This window comes from Panthera leo, chromosome F2, assembly GCF_018350215.1.
Source record: "Panthera leo isolate Ple1 chromosome F2, P.leo_Ple1_pat1.1, whole genome shotgun sequence".
Classification (NCBI taxonomy): Eukaryota; Metazoa; Chordata; class Mammalia; order Carnivora; family Felidae; genus Panthera; species Panthera leo.
Genome location: NC_056695.1, coordinates 49,737,662 through 49,749,184, shown reverse-complemented (window position 1 = coordinate 49,749,184; position 11,523 = coordinate 49,737,662). Strand labels below are relative to the sequence as shown.

The 11,523-nt window shown below is 43.8% G+C and overlaps 1 protein-coding gene across 1 annotated transcript; it reads right to left on the bottom strand.

The window, feature by feature from the left end:
* Positions 1-3,116: 3,116 nt before the first annotated feature.
* On the bottom strand, positions 3,117-10,778 carry LOC122210872 (dendrocyte expressed seven transmembrane protein). The gene is made up of 3 exons (XM_042923802.1): positions 9,750-10,778; positions 4,748-5,056; positions 3,117-3,264 (listed from the first exon to the last, which is right to left on the bottom strand). Exons 1-3 carry the CDS (start codon positions 10,776-10,778, stop codon positions 3,190-3,192), a joined length of 1,413 nt encoding a protein of 470 aa, XP_042779736.1. The 3' UTR covers positions 3,117-3,189.
* Positions 10,779-11,523: the final 745 nt, after the last annotated feature.

Genomic DNA, 11,523 nt, shown 5'->3' with positions numbered 1-11,523 from the left:
TATTGTCTAAGATCTGTCCGTCTTCCTGACTAGATTGAAGGCATCTCAAAGGCAGGGACCAAGTGAACTGTTTGGGTATCATCAGCACCTTCCATGTGGGCTGTTTGAATGTTTGTTCTAGTTGGTGGTGCTGCTCTTAGGTAGAATAAGTAAGTTAGTTAATTAACAGAATTTAGAAGCACAAAAGCATCCGATTCCTTCTAAAAATCTGGCAGTTCATTCTTTGCCTCTGTTAATATGGAACAGATTTCTCCGTAGGAGGAATAAATGTAAAATGAATACAGAAATTCACATATTGTATCCATTTGTTAATATATACATTTGTTTATTTAGAAAACACAACAAAGTACAAAATAATTGGATGATTTGATTTAAATAAATCAAAACTGCAAATGCATTTTCACCTTCTCAAATCCTTTTTTGGTTGGAAGTCATGCCGATTACATCAGCAATTGCCTGCGCGGGGGCTGCGGAACTGGTCCTACATGTTTCTTGTAGATATTGCAAGTTATTCCAAGGTTTAATAATTTGGGGGACATTCTGAGTGAAATGAGGTTTAAAGAGACTTCTTTATTATAGGGTTTCTCAAGTGTTTGAGTTGTGCCAACATCCTTTACGAGTCTTCAAAGTTAGAAGGCAGATGGTATGGATTTACTAACTCATGTAACTCTTTTTATGGAACAACTGAGAGACTGGTGTGGTCCGAGGAACACACTTTGGGAAATGTTGAATCAGACACATTTTTCATGTAGGCTCCTTCTGTTAGCGAAATCGCACAGTTGAATACCTGAGTTGAAAGACCTTCAATCTGTAAACCTTCTGGAATCATGGTTCTCAGTCTTGGCTGTCCATTAAAATCACCTGGGAGGTTTAAACAAGCCAGTGCTGAGGCCCTACCCTCAGCCAGCTAAAGTCAGGGTCTCTGAGGGTGAGTTTTCTGACCCATAAAATGGAAATAATAATACCTACCTCACAGAATTGTGAAACATAAATGAGCCATATATGGAAAATACCTGCTCTGTGCTTTCAACAATAGCCAAATTATGCAAAGAGCCCAATGTCCATCAACTGATGAATGGATAAAGAAGATGTAGTTTATAAATACAATGGAATACTACTTGGCAATGAGAAAGAATGAAATCTGGCCATTTGCAGTAATGTGGATGGGACTGGAGGGTAATATGCTAAGTGAAGTAAGTCAGTCAGAGAAAGATATCATATGCTTTCACTCATATGTGGATCTTGAGAAACTTAACAGAAGACCATGGGGGAAGGGAAGGGGAAAAATAGTTACAAACAAACAGGGAGGGAGGCAAACCATAAGAGACTTTTAAATACAGAGAACAAACTGAGGGTTGATGGGGGTTGGGAGGGAGGGGAAAGTGGGTGATGGGCATTGAGGGGGCACTTGTTGGGATGAGCACTGGGTGTTGTATGTAAGCCAATTTGACAACAAATCATATTTTAAAAAAATAAAAAAACATAAATAAACATAAAATAAAATAATGAAGATTAAAAAAATAATACATAGCATCTCCATTTAACTGTGAAAGAAAAAGAAAGAAAGAAAGAAAGAAAGAAAGAAAGAAAGAAAGAAAATACCTGCTCTGGTGCCCGAAACAAAGTTTAGGCTTTGAAAAAAATGTTTCTTTCTAAGGATAGTGTAAAATTCCAGTGAAGAAATATAGAAGATATTATGAAAAAAGAAAATCACTTTTTGGCCACACTATGGTTCTGCATCGACAGATGCTAACAATATATGATGAGAAACAGGATGTTTGCATAGCCTAAGTATTTCCCCACAGTATACTTATTAATTACAAAGGGAAAAAGAGTAATTTTACCATGGAAAAATCTGGCAGACTTCATCTTAACTAAACAATGAAAGGTAATCTCATCAGTAATGAGACATGTCAACACCATGTGCTCCCTGGTACAAGGGGACACCGAGGAGACCACATCATGACTTCTGTAGTGCTCTTGCTGAAAATACATTATCTGGAGAAAGTATACAAGGAAACATCAGCAAACCCAAGTCAAACAACGTTTTTCAAAATTACTGGCCAATACTTTTCAAAAGTGCCGAGGTCATAAAAGAAAAAGACTGAAGAACTGTCCCTGACTGGAGGAGGCTAAGAAGCTAAATGCACTGTGGGAGCCTGTATTGAATCAGGGACCAGAAAAGGAATATTAGTGGGACAACTGGCATGAACTCAATAAGTTCTGCTCATTATCCATTTTTTTTCAAGATGGTTTACTAAATTTGTATAATTATACTACACTTCTATAAGATGTTAACACTGGGGATGATGGATGAAGGTAAATGGAACTCTACTATTTTACAACTTTTCGGTAAGTCTGAAAAGTTTTCAAAATAAAAGCTTTCAAGATAATGGAATCAATATTTCAGGAGGTTTTCTTTCCCTCATGGGTGTTTGGAGTTTAGAGGAAATAGGCCTCTATATACTGTATAGTCTACATTGAGCGTGGGAGAAAGTGGCTCAAGATGGGCAATTTAACAAGTATTTCCTGTGATTTGGAAACATGTGCTCCTGAGGCAACACTGTCATAAATACCAGATAGAGGATTTGGTAAAAGAGGGGAAAAAAACAAGTGATCCAGGAAAGAAGAGAGTAGGAGCCCAGGTAGTGGTAAGGAGAAATTAGGAGCTGCTAGATATGGGTTTCAAAAAAAGGATTTGTTTTTTTGAATAGGAACAGGGGAAAGGGAGATAGTTCTGTGTATAGTGAATAGCTATGAGAGATATTTAAAAGGGCAGAGAGGGACAGAAGAGGTTAAAGATATTTTCCTGGCATTATATGTGTTATGTTCTCCTTGGCATTTGCCTATAAGTCAGCAGTAGAGATATTGATTTTTTTCTAATATTTGTTCTGTGTTTTTTTTTTCTTTGAATATTACTCCATGCTGAGGCTCATCCTCCAGGGGTCTGGTTATAATTCTGTTACACCGTGACATCGTCCAAATCATGTGCTTTGGAAGACAGATGACAAAGCCATTAGCCTGGTAGCCCTTCGGCCTTATGAAGAAAAGTGGTTTGGTCCGCAAACTCAAACACCCGAGGAATCACGCAACACAGTTCTCTGCTGTTGGGCAAAAATAGGGACCTGCCGTCAGCAGACCTGAGGAGAATTGCTGGAGCAGTGTGGCCGAGGAGCTGCTTGGCGTCTCTCATGGATTGTCTTCACCTGCAATGCCCATTGGTTTCTTCCTGATCATTTTCAGGACTGGAAGCCAGAAGTGAATCTGAAGAGACAAAAAGATCGATGAATGAGCATTAGAGTCATTTCAGATGCCTGTGACATAAACTTCTCATTGTGGGCTGCTGGCATCAGAAAAACATGCAAAAGACTTGGAAATGGCCAAGGGCGCCTACGTGGCTCAGTCGGTTAAGCGTTTGACTCTTGGTGTCGGCTCAAGTTATGATCTCACCGCTTTGTGGGTTTGAGTCCCACACTGGGCTCTGTGCTGGCAGCGCAGAGCCTGCTTGGGATTCTCTCTCTCTCCCTCTGTCTCTGCCCCTCTCACACTTGGGCTGTCTCTGTCTCTCTCAAAATAAATCAATAAACTTACCCAAAAAATAAAGAAATAAAATGGTCTTGTGCCATTATAAAAAGGAGAAAAAAAAGAGACTTGGAAATGGCCAGAAACTTATCCTTGTGGGTTACCTTAGCCTTTCATTGTTTCTAAGCCATTTCCCCATTCCCAGCTGTCGGGAGCTGATAGCAACAATGGGAATGATTCTTGTCCACAGACACGTGAAATGACTTTCACCCTGTAAAGTGCAATTAATCCTCCCATCCACCTTGTGGAAGAAGCCAGTTTTGCATCTAGTAAGCACATTCATTTGGGTATTCCTGGTGGCATATATATATATGTGTGTGTGTGTGTGTGTGTGTGTGTGTGTGCTTTGAACTGTTCTTTGAATTGGTTGGAATTTCTTACCGTCTCTTCATTAATTAATAAGTTAAACAAAACCTTCGATGAGCATTCATTTTATGTGTAGGAAGTCATTATCATATCTATGCATAAATATACATATATGTTATGCCTATAGAAATCCTCTTCATCATATGTACATCATACATATACTTTAATGCTGGAGCATGAACAAATTCTTTGAAGTTTACCAAGCTGTAGTAGATAGTTCCCTCTGTTAGTTATTTGTCCTCGACGTGATAAATCGCTCTTACTGGGCACGGTCCTTTAATAATAATTGCAGAGGGCCTTCCCAGTAGCCTCTCTACCTTGTGGCTGACTGTACCTACTTGAAACCAGCGTTGGGGCACCTGGGCGGCTCAGTCAGTTAAGTGGCCGACTTCAGCTCAGGTCATGATCTCGCAGTCTGTGAGTTCGAGCCCCACGTCGGGCTCTGTGCTGACAGCTCAGAGCCTGGAGCCTGTTTCAGATTCTGTGTCTCCCTCTCTCTGACTCTCCCCCGTTCATGCTCTGTCTCTCTCTGTCTCAAAAATAAATAAACGTTAAAAAAAATTAAAAAAAAAAATCAGCGTTTTGAAAAATATCTTGCAGACCCATCTGGCCCATTCAAAAGCACGAAGCGAAGAGCCTTAGCCACACATATCTATTAATTTTCTCCCCCTGGTGTCCTATCTATTGCTAGGGGTGTGAACCCTAACATGAAATTGAAGAGTGCTTTGCAAGTCCACTGGCCCTTCAAACCCAAAGTCTCCTTCATTACAGATTACATCGCCATCTTGGCTTGCCTTGCCTTTGTAAAGTAGAGATTCTGTTTACTGTTTCCTCCTCCCAGTGCCTGCTTTGCTCTCTTCTTCAGGAGCTTCACATGCAGGTGCCGGACGCGCTCCGTCTGCACGGTGGGGTAGAAGGACGCGGACACCAGGATTTTAAGCTGCGTCAGGATGGAGGACAGCAGTCCCAGCACCACTAGTATCACAAGAATAATGCTGAGAGGAACCCAGGTCTTAGACAGAAGGAGCTTTGGCTCGGGGATGCAGGTGGGTTCAAACAGAGATATGTTAAAGGAAGAGTCATGTATGATGTCTTGAGTTCCTTGCTCCTAAAATGAAAGAATAAGACCCTTAAGATCCATGCCATTTTTGCCCTCAGTCCTTGTCTTGCTCAATCCTGCCCTGCAATGCATAGCATTTAGCGTGAACCATGCAGGGACTTGGACTGGAGCAGCTCCTTTCGTGTGCTAGGATGGGAGCAAAGACAAGGGCCGAGTGTTCTTTGCAGCGGTTGCAGTGTTTTTCTAAAGCGGGTTTGTGGAAATACAGATTTCCTTGAGAGAAAACGTATCAGATAAGTTTGTCTACTCTGTCCTTTCTTTGGAGAGTCAGGATCCCCATGAGCCTGTTGAAGTCTCTGAGAAGAAGGCAGAGAAATCCATTTCACTTCAGCCAACACTTCTCCTCACACATTTGACCACATAACCCAGTTTTATGGAACACCTGTTTCTACACACTAGGAAACGTGGGACTGATGAAAGATGTTTTTAGCTTAACTGCAGGAGCCTTTTTTTGGGAGCATAGCCCCTTAAGACCCCACCATGTCCTCCCCATCTTGACAAATACCCCGACGGCAGACCACGAGGTCACAAAGATGCAGAAGCATTAAATTATGTTCTAAATCAACCTTCTAGACATTGGGGGCAGGGAATTATTCTTAGCGTAAGAATACTAAGAATAGTATTTGCTGAAGGTGGCTTTAAACCCTTTGTGTAGAGGTCTCAGACAGGACATTGTCTCATCTCTGCTGGATGCTCGGGGGGAATGTGTTCCTTTCTGCTTGAAGGCAAGAATACAAACCAGTTGCCCTCAGTGGACTGACAACAGAGGGCAAAAGATGACATCGTGCCGCCCAGCCAAGCCACCAGCAAAAGAGTGTGCTGATTCAGCACTTTGTTTTCCCTGACCTGAGAAAGTCATTTAATCTCTCGGTGGATTTGTTTTCTAATTTGGTAAAACAGGAATTAATGGAGCAGATCCTGCCCATGAACAAACTACTCCCAGTGTAAATTAAGCACCTTGGGGATGGAGCGTTAACCTTACAAACTGGAGTACTTAGTAAGTTATTATCACTGCAGCACCCCAGAGCTGGGGGGGCAGGGGCGGGCAGGAAGAGGGAAACGACTTCTCCAAAAGAACACAACCACACCTAGAGAACAGAGTGCACCTTGAGCTGCCCCAGTACCTGTGAAGACTCTGGAAACTTCAAACCTGGGGCGTCTCTATAGATGTCAAGTCAAATCTGTAATTTCTCCACCACTGTGCCTAAGCAATGAAAAGCCTTTCTGTTGCCTTTCATTTTCTCTTATTAAAAAGACAGTTCACCTACAATTAAATATAGAGATTTCAGTCCCCAGAGCAAGGCATGTGCTCTTTTTAATACTAGTGAAGAAACAAACACATCGAGTGAGTCAGTGATGAGAAATCTTGCAATAAGAAAGCAGCGGGTGTCCGGTCTTGGAAGAAGTTACTTAATCTAGGAATCTAACTGGGGATTTTGCATTTGGGACTCAGGGCTTCATAAAGATTGAGTCAACATTTTTGTACAGGGTTGGTGGAGGGTAATGTGGAAGAAAAATGAATTCTCTCAAAATGCTGAGCAATATGCTAAATGGTACCCTGATGCTTTAAAATGTGTTTACCTCTCATAAGTAAACAATTTGCCAAGACAGCGTTGAGTAATGGACCGAGGACCCGCTCTGGTATCAGACAGTCCTGAAAAGCTAATGCAGACAAATGCTGTGCACAATACGTGCTCAATAAGTTAACAATGCTGGCTACTTTTACTTATGATGCCCACCCATCCAGCTAGCTCCCTTTGGGTCATTTCCCTTCTTTCTTCTCTACTTAAAAGACTTATTTAAAATCATATGAAAGTGGGAGAGAAATATTGGCAAAACCCTGAGGTGATGTTTCTCTTCCTGCTCAACCTGCAGCAACAGAGGGACCCACGGCCACCAAGGGCATCCTGGGATAAGGGCAGGACACTGCAGGTCCCTGGAGCCAGTGGCTGATGGCAGTCTCCCAGGCACGGCAGGAGAGAGTTTGCGAGGAGCCCCCACAGCAGTCTCGTACCCACACCTGCCCCAGCACCCACCGCCCTGCTGTCGCTATGCGAGAGGGTGGCGGCCTCCCCCACCAGGATGTGAGTGTGCAGTGGCAGCTGGCAAAGCTTAGACATCTTTGCATCTCCAGTACCCTGTGATGCCCAAAAATGTATTTGTCAGGACATTGTCATTGGAAAGCTTCTGGGCTTTTTTTGGAAGGCAGAACTTGCCTTTTTCTCATTCTGTCTAAAATGGTGAGAATTCACAAAGCAGGCATGGGTATTGGCTGAGGGAGAAATGTGAGAGAGAAGCAAAAAGAGAAGGGGGGAGAGGAAGAACCGAGCAAGGAAAAAAGACAAAGGAGAATGGGTTGGGGGAGGGGAAGGGAGAGACCCTTTTCCCTGCCACCCCCAGGATTAAGCATGTCTGAAGAGTTAGTTTAGCTTTCACTGGAGACACCGCTTCCATTATTCCCCCTGCTCCAGATATCTAGAGCAACAGAGATCTTGTAATTAACTGAATTCTTCAGGGGCAGCAGAATGCTCAGGGTAATCAACTCTGAGAAGCAGCCCAGGATTAGAGGGGGCGGAGTAGACCTACCTGCTGAGCCAGAGGAAGCTGGGAAGAAAAGTGTGGATGCTACCAGAAGACCCCAGTTCCCGAGACAAAGAGAGCCCGTGGAAGAGTGGGGCTTCAAAGGAGGCCTTGCAGGCATCCTTTCTGCCGTTTCCTTCTAAGATTTCCGGGACTGTAGCTTGACCAAAAACAAGGGAAAATCAGACATGTGCAGACAGCTATTGGTGTTTTCACTAGCCCAGGCTGGCGCAATCTACCCCACCATGAGCAACACTCATGCCCACATACACACACTCACACACGCATGTACACACACATACATGCACATAAACACGCATGTCCCACCTAGCTCAGCTTCACAACCTCTGGGTTTAGAAAAAAATCAAGACAATGTCTGACAATACCCACATCCTCTGACATGCCCACATAATCACAAACTTCCCCACAGAAAAATGGAAAAGAAAAAAGGTGGGAGGCACAAAACTCATGGTCTTCTTGCTTGGGACACAGCTGCCAAGAGGAACAAGAACGAAGGAGAGAAAGGCAGATTCCCTGAGACTCAGGGGGCACCAGCTCAGAGAAACACACTATCTTGACCAATTAAGATTGTCATAGATCCATCCCATGGCTTTCAGCTCCCTTCTTTTGGGCGGAGTTTAGAACAGTGGTTCTCAATCTTGGCCGCAGGTCAGAACTACTTGGAGAGTTTTTAAAAATCCCTCACCCAGGCCTCACCCCAATCCACGTAAATCTGATTCCCGGGTGTTTGTTGGCTTGTTCAGGTCCACAGTGAAGGCACCGTGTGGCTATGGCAGATAATCACTGATTTAGAAAGTCCTTGCTTTTGGCGCCTGCACCAAATTTTCTCGAAATATGGTCTCTATAGACCACCTACTTTGAAATCCCATGGAGTGTTTATTAAAAGTACTCTCCCCGGGACACTTGGGCGGCTCAAGCATCTGACCCTTGATTTCAGCTCAGGTCACACTTAAGGTTGAGAACCACTGACCTAAAAAACCAAGGTAGCTCTTTTCTTTTCTTTTCTTTTCTTTTCTTTTCTTTTCTTTTCTTTTTCTTTCTTCTTTTCTTTTCTTTTCTTTTCTTTTCCTTTTCTTTTCTTTTTTAGGGGGTGTTATCATATACTAGCACCAGCCATAATATCTGGTCACTTAGGAGCCCATTTTTCAGCAACCCTCCTCTTAAATGCTCTGCTGATGCATTGACAGGCCTCCTATGTTGCATACGGACTCAAGATGCAAAGAAAAGAAGTTCTCATTCACAGAAGTTGCTCAAAGTCTACCTGCACAGGTCCAAGGGAGAGAAGAAGACAGACTCTAGGTTCATGCCAGGTACTCTTGCTTGAAAACCAACTTTATGTCCCATATCAGAGACACCTATTCTCCCAGTTCAGTGTTCGCTAACTATAGAAAGCTAAAAAATTCCCTCTCTCCAGAGATATAAGATCCTAAGGCCTGAAACCTATACATGTTACTTTATTTGGAAAAAAGGGACGTTGCAGTAGTGACCAAGATAAAGATCTCGAGATGGAGAATTTACCCTGATTATCTCAGTGAGCCTTAACACAATCACATTCATCCTGTAAGAGGAAAGCAGAGAGAGATTTTACATACACAGAGAAGACAATGTGAAGACATAAGTGAAGATGGGGGTTGCAGCCACAGCCAAGAAAAGCCAACAAGCCACCAGACGCTGTAAGAAGCAACAAGTAGATTCTTCCCTAGAGTCCAAAGTGATTGTGGCCCTGCTCGCACTTAATTTCAGCTCAGTGGTACTGATTTTGGACTTGTTACCCCCAGAACTATAAGAGAATAAATTTTTGTTCTTTCAAACCACCCAGTTTGGGTCAATTTGTTAGAGCAGCCACAGGAAACTGAAACGGTGACCAAAGATTTTCAGGATGACATCATACTCTAACAACAGGATTTCAAGTCAACTTAACCAACAATTGTTGGGCTCCTTCTACATGCCAGACGCTGTGCCATCATGGGAATCCCAAGGTGAATAAGGCAGTGCCCTGCTCTGGGAGGTTCACGATCTTTTTCAAGGCAAGCCAGCAAATAGCCGGGACGCATCGCAAGAAGCACCTGTGAACGCTTACCTCTCTGTGCAGTTTCAGGTGGACCTCCAGCCCTGGCAAGCCTTGGAAATGTTTGCCCACTGAGAAAATGAGCTGATACAGAAGATAATCTATGGCTGCAAACAGCACCCAGATGTAGAGGTGGGTAAGAATGGGGAGGAAAAACAGCCCCAGGTTCTTCCTCTCTTTAGGAGACGGCCAGAAAGATGGGATGACAACGTGTTTCTTCCTTTCCTTCTTATTCAGTGGGAGGACACAGGGCCTCTGTAGTTGCCTCTCCATTTCATCGAACCGAACAAATTGTTTAGTGATGAAGATATTTTCAAACTTCCAACCACAAGGGTCCAAAAATCGCTTCATGAAGAGGCCAGTGCCAAGTAGCACCAGCAAAAGCCCTGCTAGGGCAAGGAGCTGCCGTCCCAGGGAGGACAATACCTCTGTTGCCGTCACCATCTGGTACAAGACACCCAGGACTTGGCCTTTGGTGTCATTTAGCTGTGCCTCCAGGGCTTGGCTGGGACTGAAAAGAGAGACGGCCAGAGTCTGGTTCCAAGAAATAAGGTCATCAAATAGACTTAGGTGAGTGGCAAGGCCATAAATCCACTGAATGGCTTCAATATATTTTTTCAAAAGTGGAAAATGTATGGAAAAGCTCTTGGCCCTTAGGTTGCAAGTCATACTGTCCAGGAGACCTTTGAAGTTATGAAAAATATTTTCCACGTGTCCTAAGATTACTATCCCTGTGCCAGCTGCAATCAAAGCATTCCTGCCCTCCCGCAGGCCGCAGGAAAGGAAGAAGAGGAGAATGAAACATCGTGCATGCTTGGAGCAGCAAAGCAGAACACAAGTGACCATCCAGGAGGAGCTAAAGGCGATGAATGTGGACAGACACCCGGAAAAGGCCATAGACAAGAGGCCCACTGAAATGAGAGCAACAAAAGAGCAAACTCCCAAATGTTGGATAAAGTCCATCCATCCAGGGCTTCTTGGAGACACATACATCCCCCAGAGACCTAGGAAGATATCAGCGCCTGAGGTAAAGACACCCATGCTCCTTGTGTCCCTGGAAATCAAAAAGAAACCAGGGTCAGGCACTGCTTTCGAATGTCCTCTGTCACTGTGTAAAGGACATGGGGGTAGATTGGTTGCAAAAAATGGCCGTAATTCTTTACCCATCTCTACCTCCACACCCCCACCACCACCCCCTTTTTTAAAGTAGGCTTCACGCCCAGTGAAGAGCCAACACAGAGCCCGATGCGGGGTTTGAACTTATAACCCTGAGATCAGGACCCGAGCTGAGATTGAGAGTCAGATGCTTAACCAACAGAGCCACCTAGGCACCCCTCCTCATCCCTTTAAATGCCACTTTACAGCTTCTCCCGTCAAGAGGTGGGAGAAACAGAATCCAATAAGAGGTGGGTGAGTCTATTTCTCCAGCCCTTGAATTTGGAATGGCTTTGTGATGTCTTTGATCCATAGAACGCAGCAGAAGTGACAGTGTGCCAGTCCTGAGTCTATGATCCACTTCTTCTCCCTTGGAGCCTTACTACTGACTTTTTAACAGGTCCAGGTGTGTTAGTCTCCTGCAACAAATTGCCACAAGCTTAGGGGTTTATAGAAACACATATTTATTCTCTTACAGTTCTGCAAGTCAGAAGTCTAAAATGAGTCCAGAGAGCTAATGTTCCTTCTGGAGGCTCCAGGGAAGAATCCATTTCTCACCCTTTCCAGCATCTGGAAGCTCTTGGACTCTCCTCCATTTCAAAGCCAGCAATGTTGCACCTTCTTTCCTCTC